Source organism: Trachemys scripta, chromosome 2 (genome assembly GCF_013100865.1).
Source record: "Trachemys scripta elegans isolate TJP31775 chromosome 2, CAS_Tse_1.0, whole genome shotgun sequence".
NCBI lineage: Eukaryota > Metazoa > Chordata > Testudines > Emydidae > Trachemys > Trachemys scripta.
Window position 1 is genome coordinate 213,185,295 of NC_048299.1, and position 13,769 is coordinate 213,199,063.

General features: G+C 39.0%; 1 protein-coding gene across 2 annotated transcripts in view; it reads left to right on the forward strand.

The window, feature by feature from the left end:
- Positions 1–13,769, forward strand: part of SNTG1 (syntrophin gamma 1) — a 566,961-nt gene that overhangs the window by 478,148 nt on the left and 75,044 nt on the right. For both annotated transcript variants that reach the window (XM_034762903.1, XM_034762905.1), the window contains one exon: positions 5,055–5,126. In XM_034762903.1, coding sequence (XP_034618794.1) covers positions 5,055–5,126 — 72 coding nt within the window. The remainder of the gene's footprint in view (positions 1–5,054; positions 5,127–13,769) is intronic.

A 13,769-nucleotide genomic window follows, 5' to 3' on the forward strand; every position in this document is an offset into this window, starting at 1 on the left:
ATGAGAGTGGACAATCACTGGATGAGAGTTTCATTGTCAGTCTGGCCCTTTCACACTGGGTAAAAGGCTCAAATAGTATAAAGTGGCTCTAAAACCTCTGTATCTGGCCATGGAAGGATTCTCTTGGCACAGGCACTTGTAGAAGATGGTCATAAGCACCTCCTCCCTCCCCACCCCAAACACCTACACACATAGTGGGTGTGCTAGAGGCAGGAGAGACCACAGCACCCGATATTGCTGAGAGTCCAGACAGTCGTGCTGCACTTAGGGCAGCCCCAAATGGCTGCTGTAGCTTGGACAGTTTCCAGGGATTAAAGGCACTTTACCCCTCCTTTCTCCTGGGCTACAAGTTCTGTGCAGCAAAATATCCCACCCAGTATGAGTAAGGGTATCAGACTCTGGCCCTTGGTTCTAAGACAGGCAAAGAGAAATTAGAGCTTAGAATCAGAGGGGAAAAAATGCCTTTTCTCCATGAGCTGGGAAGGAAACCAAAGTAAAATTGTATGTCCTATAGTACACATTGAAAGAGAATGACACTGAGTGCCTTAAAATAAAAAAATAAAAACTTTGGATGAGTCATTTTCACCAGACAGTAAGTGCAATGCATGCACGTTTTGGGGTATTGGACAAAATTGCTTTATTGTAAAAGATTGCAATAGTTATAAAAAGGATTTTGAACATCATGTTTTATAACCACACACTTTTGTGCACACTGTTCTGTCTGCAATCATATAGCAATATGTGTTCTTTTTTTCTTGTAATTTTCAAAGATTAGTATCAAACTGTTTCAATACAACAATTTTTCAGCTTCTAATTATGGGTTACTTAAATGGGAGTCATAAAAGGACTATACTTTTTTGCAGCATAAGCTCCCTGAATCAAGTTGCTTTCTAAACAGGGATGTGATGCCAATATTTTTACAAGGAGCTCTCACAGAATTTTTTTTTTTTTTTTGGCCTGTGATAAATTGTGTAATATTAGTAGTGTATGTGCTTGCACAGAGTGAGTTATAGGCATATTGGGCTGTATTAGTAGGAGCATTGCCAGTAGATCGAGGGAAGTGATTATTCCGCTCTATTCGGCACTGGTGAGGCCACATCTGGACTATTATGTCCAGTTTCCCCCCCCACACACACTAAAGAAGGGATGTGGACAAATTGGAGAGAGTCCACTGGAGGGCAACGAAAATGATTAGGTGGTTGGGGCACATGACTTACGAGGAGAGGCTGAGGGAACTGGGGTTATTTAGTCTGCAGAAGAGAAGAGTGAGGGAGGATTTGATAGCAGCCTTCAACTACCTGAAGCGGGGGTTCCAAAGAGGATGGAACTAGGCTGTTCTCAGTGGTAGCATAGTTCAGTGGTTTGAGCATTGGTCTGCTAAACCCACAGTTGTGAGTTCAATCCTTGAGGAGGCCATTTAGGGATCTGGGGCAAAAATCTGTTTGGGGATTGGTCCTGCTTTGAGCAGGGGGGTGTACTAGATGACCTCCTGAGGTCCCTTCCAATCCTGATATTCTATGATTTGAACAAGAAGCAATAGTCTCAAGTTGCAGTGGGAGAGGTCTAGGTTGGATATTAGGAAAAAACTATTTCACTAGGAGGGTGGTGAAGCACTGGAATGGGTTACCTAGGGAGGTGGTGGAATCTCCATCCTTAGAGGTTTTTAAGGCCTGGCTTGACAAAGCCCTGGCTGGGATGATTTAGTTGGTGTTGGTCCTGCTTTGAGCAGGGGGTTGGACTAGATGACCTCCTGAGGTCTCTTCTAACCCTAATCTTCTATGATTCTATGATCTGCTCTTTTTTTCCCCCCTTCCCCTTTGAACAATAACACTTTCTCCTAACTATACTCAAAAAAGCAGCCATGACACTAGTTTGTCATCTTCGTCTTCTTCTTTTTCTTTTTTTTTTTTTTTAAGTTCTAAAAGGTAGCAAGTGTAGAATGGTGTTGTGTCTCAGGCACCCTCTGAGTCACAGTTCCTCCTCTGCTCCTGAGAAAATATACTTGCATCTAGGCAACTGTGCTGGCCAGTGTTTGGGAGGAGGTAGAGCCAGGGCTCCACCTCTTGCTCAGAGGGCAGAGTATCATGCATGCCATCCCCATGCCCAGAGCTGGGATCTGAATAGATTCTGTATGGGCAGTGTGTGCTTCGCCTGTCCTTATTCCTCTGTTTAGCGAAGTAGGATTCAATCACAAAGTAATTATATATTTTCACATAATTCCCTATTTCTCAGTAGTAGCACTCTATCAAATATGGTTTGTCAACTATGGTTTGTCCTCATGTCTGTGTACATATGCTGGCATGTATTTATAACATATTTGCCGTACATTTTACCAAACATAAAACACGTGGACATGCCAGTGTGAGAATTTTTATTCATCTGAGTAGTCCCATTTACTTTATTGTGATTACTCATGTGAGGTATGGGACTATTTGTATGAATAAAGGTTTGCAGGATGGTAATTCGTACTAGGAAAATCTTCCTTTGTTTTTGTTCCTGTATGGGCTTCTCTGATTGCCACCCATAAACCAAGACTTTAATAGGCTACAGCCCAGTTAAGAAGTTAATTATACTCTATGCAGTGCTAACACTCTTGTTCCTTACTAAATGTAATTAAGGATATAAAAGAGAGATTTAGAGAAAACAAATAAGGGCCAAATCCTGCATTGTTTACACAAGCAAAAGTCACTTCCACAGAAATGCGGGTTTTTTTTGAGTAAAGACTTCAGGATTTGGAGGTATATGATTGAATCTAAATATCCTTTTTATCATTTGTTGTAATAGAAAGGATGGGGGGGGAGGTGAACCATGTAACATAGATGACTGCAGATAATTAGAACTCTATTAAAAGAGCAAATATAACACTTAATCTTTTTGATCTTTTCATTACTGAATTTTATTTTAGTAAGATAAAGTGATTGGGCTTATGCTTCTCTTGTCTGAGTTTCAATTATTTTAATCTATATGCTCAACAAGATTTAGTACTATTAGCACATTTGTCATGCAACTCCATAATCAAATTAACCATAAAGACACAGTGTCATCCTTTAGCAGGTCTCATTTATGTAGAAAACAGATGAAAAATAGAAATTTATATGATACCAGCAAACATCTTGGTGTTTTAATATTATTTTGAAGCAATCATTATAAAACAGTTAAACAAATCTGTGCATGATACAACATAAAAAGTGAGCAAACACTTTATAAAGTCCTGGATTGCTATATTACCCCAATCCTTCCCACAATAGCTCCTCAACAATCTAACATACCTCTCTCATGCATGTCTGTGGTTTCACTTAGGTAAAGCGATAAGTTCTCTCATATATTTTAAAGGATATTTTTATTCTCAAGTCTTGGAAACCAAATACATTTGCTCTTTCATTTGTCCTGTTCTTGAATATCAATAGCAATGATGTCTCAACCACTTTCATAGGGTTCTATTCCACTGTCCAATTTCTTTTACTGTTAAGAACTTTTTTTCTAATATATAACCTCAACTTTTCAGACCACTATTCCTTGTTCCTCTGTCTTCTGAAACTATGAATAGTTCCTTTCTTTCCTTTCTCTCCGTTTCCTTGAAGATATTTATAGAGTGTGATCATATCTTTCTTGATTCTTCTCCAGACTGTATACATTTTGCTGCCTGTTTCTGTCCTTTCTAAATCCTATTAATTAGCCCTTATCTCATTTTATTGACCCTTTATTATAATCTGTAATGTTTCAATGTAATACAATTGGTTTTAAAATTACTACTTGTAAAAATAAATTTTATGTCCTGGGATAAACTTTTAGGTGGGCCAGAAATATTTTTCAGAGCTTAAGGTTTGAAGGGGTGCAAGAGTAGACACTCGCTAATACAAATATGATTCTTAGGCCTGGTCTACACTCGGGGGAGGGGGTGGAGGCAGGTTGATCTAAGTTACGCAACTTCAGCTACATCAATAACGCAGCTGAAGTTGACATACTTAGATCTACTTACCGCGGTGTCTTCACTATGGTGAGTCGATTGCTGCCACTCCCCCGTCGACTCTGCCTACTCCTCTCGCTGAGCTGGAGTACAGGAGTCAACGGGAGAGTGCTTGGGGATCGATTTATCGTGTCTAGACTAGACGCGATAAATCGATCCCCACTGAATCGATCACTGCCTGCCAAGCCGGCCGGTAGTGAAGACATACTATATGGAGATATACCTATCTCATAGAACTGGAAGGGACCCCGAAAGGTCATCGAGTCCAGCCCCCTGCTTTCACTAGCAAGACCAAGTACTGATTTTGCCCCAGATCCCTATGTGGCCCCCTCAAGGATTAAACTCACAACCCCGGGTTTAGCAGGCCAGTGCTCAAACCACTGAGCTATCCCTTCCCCTGTTAGCTATTGTCTCTTATCCTGTATTTGGATTGTAAACTCTTTGGGGACTGTCTTTTGTTAGGTGTTTCTTCACCGCTTAGTGTAGTAGTGTCCTTGTTTATATTTGGGAGCCTTACCACAATATAAATAATAAACATAACATTACATAGGGGCAGTGTGCAACAGCCCTTAACATGTCTGCTCAGTGAGGGGAAGTGCAAAAATAATGCCTTTTTTACAAGTCCTGTGCAAAGGTCTGTCAGGATTGCTCAGGGACTGCTCCCTCAATGCATCTGCAGCAGCCAACAACACTCCAAAGGCAGCAGGGAGAAGATGGAGGCTTGGCCCAACCCCACTCTTGAACATACAGGAAAGCTGGTTGCACCACCCTAAAGGATGATACTGCCTAAATGCAGCCCCACTGTACCCCAGGACACTCAAGGAGGGACAGTGCTTCCCTGAGGTACAATGTCTCTTTGGGCTCCTTGTGGAGTAGTGTGCCTCCTCACCACTGCTACCTGAGGGCTAAATGTGTCAATGTGGCCCATGGTAACAGTTCTCTAAGGCAATGTGGAGTGTCTCTTCTGTGCATATGCAGTGTATCAATGAAAGAAGATCTTTGGGACAGGACAAAATGGGCTATAAACTATATCATTAAGACAAAGTAAAATTACATTATTTATTGTATTTTTGTTTGTTTTTTCAAGGTCACCACGTGGGATTGGACACGAGCTGAAAAAACGTTTTCAGTTTATGAGATCATGTACAAAATTCTCAAGGTATGAGGAGCAAATGTAAAAAGTTATGGAGGTGGCAGCTGAAAGGCAAGGGGGAAAACAACATAGCTAGATAAATTGCACAGCGTGCTGTCAGGAAGAGTTTGAACCTTCTCCCTTTGGAGTCAATGGCAAAACTCCTAGTGACATGAGTGGGTACAGGATGAGCAAAGTTTTTCCAAAGCGCTGCAGGATTGGATGTAAACTGAGTTTAACTAGGTTACCGTCCACATGGGAAAGTGCTTTTTCACCATGATCCAGTATATGTTTTACATTGGCAAAGCATTTTATAGCTTCTCAACCAATATAACATTTGTAATATAAATAATTTAAACTGAGTAACTACAAAAATAGGGATTTATTCTGCCCTCAGATACATGAATGCAACTCTCATTGATTGCCACAGAAGGTTGCACCCATGTACTTGTGGGCTGGATAGAGCTCTGAAAATATATACATTAGTGTTCTTAAAAACTTGTCATTTACTGCTTTTACCATAATTTACTCCATTTGTTGTATTCTCAACACATAGTATGAGCAACTATATAATGTTTAAACAGTTATCTTTGCAAATGGCAAGGTTTTAAGGGGATCACATGTTGCATATAACAGTATTGCATGTTATATATTTAATGTCGTTTCAGGCTTACTATATATTGACATTCTGTGTTTTAAACATCATGGAAATTGAACATTCTCTAGGTGTGTAATAATTTTCATGTATATTAAATACAATGTAAAAATTGGAGAAAACAAAACAGAGATTAGGAAAATTTTTCTCTTTCCATACATTTGAAATGATACTTTCCCTTATTTTCTTTCCTCCCTGATACATGTGGAAGGGAATTTGATAATTTCTCAACTTTTTAACGTGGCCTCTATTAGAAGTCATTTATCATTTGACAGCACGGTGATAGGACAATAACAGTGATATTTCCATGGTGTGGAAACTTATCTGAAATGTTGACTTTTTAATAGTAACCTTTGTAAATACCGTGTTAGAAAAAGTTTACAGTTACACTCTATTAAAATGTTATAGTTTGATGGAAGTATCAAGAATTGTGTCAAATGCAGATATTTAGAATAAAGTTAATTATGAGTGCCTCATGGTGCGGCAAACACTGGGCAGTGGGTACATGAGTCATTTTTCTCATACAGATAGTGCTCGTGAAGTCACTACCAAGACAATGTCCCATCCAAATATTTTATTATACAAGTTTAATTAAAAATAACAAATACAAATATTACATAGATCCTTTTAACATTTTTTAAAATGTATTCCTCCGTTCCCTTCCTTGCTACCTTACTCCCTCCCTCACTTGTTTACTCTTTTCATTCTTTTCCCCATTAACCATCTCTCCTTTCCCCCCATCTTCCTCTATTTCCTAGGAGGTCACCCTTGAACATCTTTCAAATGCTACAGATTTCTTTACCCCTTTTCTCCCCTGAATGGCAGAAGCTAGGCTTCCAGGTAGAGAAAATTCAGTGCTGTTAAGTCACCTTTCTTCTTGCCTGGCTCCTGAGGCCAGCTGGGGTTTAAAACAGCTCTCTGTCCATGTTAGAATAGTTCTGCACCCACTCTAATGTATGCCAACTGGAACAGTCCCTTAGGAATCATTTGGCTGGCTAAGGAGCAACAGACTGCAGGCTGATCTGGCCATATACCCTTCTCACTTCCTGGCCGGCCTCACAACACCATCTATATGCAGGGGGAAGGAGTAGGTGGTATAGTATATGCCATGCTGGCTGTGTATCACCAGAGGATTCCCTCAGAGGAGGGGGTTTCCCTAAGGGCAACTTTTAACTTTTCTTTATGCCACTGAAACAATGCCAAGGGAACTTAATTTAGGCTGATAGCCTTGCCCAGTTATTGCCTCAGATTTTTTCAACTACTGCATAATAATACAATTAGAGCTAAAATTAAACGGGTGGGTGGGTGGTGGAGAAGAAAAGAGGGAGAGAAAATCTCCATTATATATTTATTACTTCATTAATATTTAATTATTGCTGCGTTATCTGCAAGCCTGGGCTAGCTATTGAAGTCTGAAACTGAGCCAGAGTAGATTCTTTAGGTGAAATATTTGTGAAAAAACAGTAAAATCACCTTACTCTTCCATTAATCCCCACTTTTTTTTCCAGTCCTGCACAGTGTGTACCATGTATTTTGCCTCTGTTATGTCTAAATATAAAAACATTAAAAATTATGCAGTTTCAACTTCACATTACCAATGGCACAGAGAGGATCTCTGTAGAGCTTGGAGGTTATTCAGGATTTCTGTCAGCATCATAAATCTTGCTTGTTTTTAGCAGTGCATGCTTCTAGACACACTCCATGGATATAACTGAAATAGATGCTGCTAAGAAAAATGACTTAGTTACATTGTCTATTCTCACGTCCAAACCCCTTCCCTTCTATAGTACATTGTGTACTTCTTTTGTCATGAATTTGTTTTCCTTAAGGAATGAGTTTGGGTGAGGGGGAAGGAATCTCAGTCGTGAATGCAGTGCTCGTGCTGGAATCTTTAAAGGCTTTAGCCTAAGTTGTCTTGCTTAGCTTTCAACATAGAGAAAATCTCCTTCCTTCTGTGACAGAAGAGGGACTCAGCCGCCCTCTCAGCACTATACATCACCCTTCCATAAACTGCAAAGGAGAGAAATGGATGGCCTGGGAGAAAAAAACCCTCCACCCGCACAGTCTGTTACCTATACTACAGACCACTCCCCCACACTACACCTTTTTGTGGTTACAGAAGCAGCTGAATCCAGGGGGTTCTAACACAACTATTCTTCTCAGGAGCCAAGGAAAGTTACCCTGGTCTTCCATAGATACCTGGGGATCTGTCAAGTTTATGAGCAAGTTGTGTGGCCCTTTCCATAGGGAAGCAAGCCTTTTGCATATCATTTGATGGGATGATACGCAGGAATTTCCACAAACAGAGATTTATTTTTCCTTGGATGGAAAACAAAAATCTTACCTACTCCATAATTTACACATGGAAATGGGGGTGGGGGGGAGAATAGGCTTCTTCATTCATTTACTATATGGGAGGTAAGTCCCTTCATCTTGACATCCATAAAGAACTGCAAAATGGAGGGTTAATTAGATACATATTGGGATGATCATGAAAGTTAATCAGCACAAACAATGTAAAGGGAAAACCTAAAGGAATTCTAAGATTCGAACGAGAGGCAAGATGAGAGAAGAAGGAAGTCTCCATAGACCAGTGCTCTATTAAAGGGGAAAAAGAGAGTAGATTGCTTGTCATGATCAAACATAATAATCAGTGTAATTATCTTTCTATACATCTATGCCCTTATATTGGTATAGAGAATCATAGAAATGTAGGGCTGGCAGGGACCTCAAGAGGTCATCTAATCCATCCCTTGCGTGTTGAGGGGGGACCCAAGTATACCTAGACTATCCCTGGCAGGTGTTTGTCTAACCTATTCTTAAAAACCTCCAATGACAGGGATTCCACAACCTCCCTTGGTAACCTATTCCAGTGTTTAACTATCCTTACAGTTAGAAAGTTTTTCTTAATATCTAAACTAAATCTCCCTTGCTGTGGATTAAGCCAATCACTACTTGTCCTACCTTCAGTGAACATGGAGAACAATTGACCGCCATCCTCTTTAAACAGCCCTTAGCATATTTGAAGAGTTATCAAGTCCCTCCTCATTCTTCTTTTCTCAAGACTAAACGTGCCCAGTTTTTAACCTTTCCGCATAGGTCATGTTATCTAAACTTATCATTTCTGTTGCTCTCCTCTGGACTATCTTCAATTTGTTCACATCTTTCCTAAAATGTGGCACCCAGATGGAGCTACTTTATATAAGGTGGGTGGGTGCATAACTGGTTGGAAAACCATTCCCAGAGAGTAGTTATCAGTGGTTCATAGTCAAACTGGAAGGGCATATTGAATGGGGTCCCACAGGGATCAGTTCTGGGTCCAGATCTGTTCAATATCTTCATCAGTAATTGAGATAATGGCTCAGAGAGTACACTTACAAAGTTTGCATATGATACCAAGCTGGGAGGGGTTGGAAGTGCTCTGGAGGATAGGATCAAACTTCAAAATGATCTAGACAAACTGGAGAAATGGTCTGAAGAAAATAGGTTGAAATTCAATAAGGACAAATGCAAAGTACTCCACTTAAGAAAGAACAGTCAGTTGCACACATACAAAATGCAAAATAACTACGTAGGAAGGAGCACTGCAGAAAGTGATCTGTGGGTCATAGTGAATCACAAACTAAATATGGCAGGTTTCAGAGTAGCAGCTGTGTTAGTGTGTATCCGCAAAAAGAACAGGAGTACTTGTGGCACCTTAGAGACTAACAAATTTCTATGAGTCAACATTGTAACACTGTTGCAAAAAAAGCAAACGTCATTCTGAGATGTATTAGCAGGAATGTTGTAAGCAAGACATGAGAAGTAATTCTTCCACTCAACTCCATGCTGAATAGATCTCAACTGGAGTTTGTTTGTTTTTTTCCAGTTCTGGGCACCACGTTTCAGGAAAAAGGTGAACAGATTGGAGAAAGTCCAGAGAAGAGCAACAAAAATGATTAAAGGTCTAGAAAACATGACCTATGAAGGAAGATTGAAAAAATGGGTTTGTTTAATCTGGAGAAGAGAAGACTGAGAGGGGACATAACAGTTTTCAAGTATATAAAAGACTATTACAAGGAGGAGGGGGAAATTGTTCTCAATCTCTGAGGATAGAACAAGAAGCAATGGGCTTAAATTGCAGCAAGGGCAGTTTAGGTTGGAGTTTAGGAAAAACTTCCTAACTGTCAGGGTAGTTAAGCACTGGAATAAATTGCTTAGGAAGGTTGTGGAATATCCATTATTGGAGGTCTTTAAGAGCAGGTTAGACAAACACCTGTCAGGGATGGTCTAGATAATACTTATCCCTGCCATGAGTGCAGGGAAGTAGACTACGTGACCTGTCAAGGTCCCTTCCACTCCTACAATTCTATGATTCTGTGATTCTATGTTTACTACTTCCTCCTATCCACTAGGCTGGTAACCCTATAAAAGAAGGAAATTAGATTGGATGATAGGACTTCACCCATTCTCAATGAGTTGTTTAAAATAATAGCTAATGCTTCTGAGATTGTTTCAGCTTAAGTACCCTAGGGCAAATTTCATTAGACCCTGCTGACTTTAATACATCTAATTTATCTAAATGTTCTTTAACCTTGTCTTTGCCTAATCTGTCTTGTGTTCCTTCCCTATTGTTGTTAATATTATGTTTATAACCACTCTAAATATTTAAACCAACCATATTTTTTCTAAATATATTCTATGGATTTTGACGGTCATGACAATTTTTAGGAAAAAGTTCCTTAACTGTCACAGACTTATTTTATTATTTTCTCCAGGCCATTTAACATTTTTGACCTTCAGATTTCTCATAGGTGGCACTATTCCATTTTAACCAATCTTACAGCAATGTTGAGAGATTTAATCAAATGATATTTATAAAGCAGTTTTAACACCACAAAGGGAACTACTGCAGAACTATAAATACCACTGATTTACACAAATATGTAAACCTTATTTTTTTCATGAACTGTGTCCCACTCTGGACTTGTCATAGGAGAACAAATCATTTATCAAATAGGTTGAATCTGAACCAGGTTATTTTATGCTTCAGAGGAAGCACAACAAAAATCTTTTACACCATGATTCGTTAAAACACTTGCTCATGCTTAACTTTAAGCACAAGCTTATGTTCATTCCTGTTAAGAACATGCTTAGTGCTTTGCTCAATAGAGGTGGAGGATTGTTAAGTACTCTTTCAACAGGAGTCTTGATGCACCTAGCAAATTGTACATCGATCAGGGATAGAGGTTTGTCTTGTAGGATTTCTGAGAGAAAATCATGGAAAATATATGCTAAAATGTCAGATGTATTTTGGAGTTGCCAAATTGTCTTTTATTCACACTTTTATTTATAATTGTATTCCAAATTATAGAAATTTTCAGTTTATCTCAGGGAAGGGACAACTTTTATGCTTTGGGAATTAGAGCTGCTAGAGCCCAATGCTTTGATCCCTTGTGTCTCTACCAGTTGTTTCTGAACTCATGTTTTCTATTACCCATGGAGTTCAGGGTGCAGCTTTGCAGCCCCTAAGGAATTTTTTTTTTCTGTAACTAAAATCAATCCTCGCACTCACTTGCACACAAATGTCCCAAAATGTCAAACGCAATGAATAACTTTTGAAAATCCACAAATGTCTTGACTTTCATGACAGTTGTGACAAAGATCCAGCCTTATTCATTTCACCTAAGCATGGATAGTAATTTGACAGTCTTTCCTCCCCAGTGTCTGAGGATTTATTTATTTGCCAGTAATTACCAAAATCATGTATTTGAAAATGCACATTTAAAGCCTCTCACTTTAACTTATTTGACTGATATTTTTATAGCGGGCAATTCTACATCTCAGTGATCATATCAGACTTACCTAGCTACATCTCTCTTTGAATGAGTTGTCCCTTAAAAATGTTTTCAGTGTGTTATGCTAAAAAACTTCTATCACTGGTATATACATTGTTTTTTAGCTTTGAGTGCTATATTAGCATTTTTCTCCTGATATATGCTGGCAACTTTCTCCACTAAATATCCCTTCTATAATTCCAAGGCACACCAATGACACAATGGGAGAACCTATTCTAAACTTGTCCTAGGTCATTTTTAGTTCTCCCCTCATTTTTCCCAACTCCGACTACAGCTCTAATGAACTAGCAAACTGGTTGTGATTTACCACCACAAGTTTCTCGTTTAGGCCAGGACATTGATTTTCCTCATGTGGGGAAGTTTAGTTTCTTCCTTATCACATACAAACATATAGAGTGGTACAAGTAGTAGAGGATGTGAACTACCTGATCCTACAAAATATGCCCTGCTATTACAATACTTAATATTGAGGAGAATATTGAATAATATATTCAAAGTACTATATAAACTTCAACTAGCTAATCCTTATAATACCAAGAGGTATGTAGTTGTTATAATCCTCTTTTTTCTTTGTAGAAAATAGAGCTAATTATGTTAGGCGACTATCAAATGCAGCTTCCATTGACTTCAATTAAAATATGTGGCCCATTAATTCTAATTTCAAGTTTTTAGAATAAAATCATTATTTCAAAAGTTGATGTGCATATTTCATCAGGGCAATAGTATACATCGAAATAAATATGAACTCTGTGCTAAGTCTTCTAAATACCCTGAAAATCTGCATCACTTTATAAAGACTATTCATACTAAAGGATTTCAATTTGGCATATTAGATTTTAACATGCAATACGGATGTCGTATAGTAGGTCCAAACTGCGTCATTTATCAAACAAATTCCAGGTAAATTAGAATGAGTTGTTCATTATGACAATGAAGGGGGGAGGGATAGCTCAGTGGTTTGAACATTGGTTCAATCCTTGAGGGGGCCACTTAGGGATCTGGGGCAAAATCAGTACTTGTTCCTGCTAGTGAAGGCAGGGGGCTGGACTCAATGACCTTTTGGGGTCCCTTCCAGTTCTATGTGATAGGTATATCTCCATGAAATACCTAGAAGAGTAATATTGAGCCCCATTAAAAGGATATTAAGTCAATATAAATATATGTGGCTCCAAAAATTATTCAAGGGCTGGAAGAAAAAAAAGCCATAGAGTGAAAGATGTAAGAGTTCAGTCTGCTTAGTTTATCAAAAAGAAGATCAAGAAGTGTCTTGATTATGATATATAAGTACATTATGAAGAAAATATCAGGTACCAAAGGGCTGTTTAGTGAAAAGTGTAATGGGAAACAATGGCTGGAAGTAAAAGCAAGACTGATTCCAATTAGAAATAAGACACACATTTAAAGTGAGGGGATTAACTGGATTCTCCATCTCTTGAAGTCTTCAGATTAAGACCAGATGCCTTTCTGGAAAATATGGTTTACTCAAACACAAGTTATTAGACTCAATATAGGAGTGACTGTCCAAGATAAAGATGCAGCATTTAGAGTGTCTCAAAATCTCAGAAAGACAAAGAATGGAAGACAGTAGGATGGGATGTTTTCAGTGATGGGAGCAGAGCAAGAAGACTCTGTCTTTTGTGTGTGGTGCTCTGCCAACTACTAGCAAATTCTGGCTTCCTTTACACACAGCAGGATTAACCAAAAGAAACCCTTAGACCAAGACAGGAGTTGCCACAGCACCACTACAGAGGTAGGCCCATTTTCTCAGCCCAGACCTACAATGTGTATCCAGCTAATATTAGCCTGTGTAAATATAAAAACAACAAAGAGTCTGGTGGCACCTTAAAGACTAACAGATTTATTTGGGCATAAGCTTTCGTGAGTAAAAACCTCACTTCGGTGCATCCGAAGAAGTGAGGTTTTTACTCACGAAAGCTTATGCCCAAATAAATCTGTTAGTCTTTAAGGTGCCACCAGACTCTTTGTTGTTTTTATATTTACACAGGCTAATATTAGCTGGATACACATTGTAGGTCTGGGCTGAGAAAATGGGCCTACCTCTGTAGTGGTGCTGTGGCAACTCCTGTCTTGGTCTAAGGGTTTCTTTTGGTTAATCCTGCTGTGTGTAAAGGAAGCCAGAATTTGCTAGTAGTTGGCAGAGCACCACACACAAAAGAC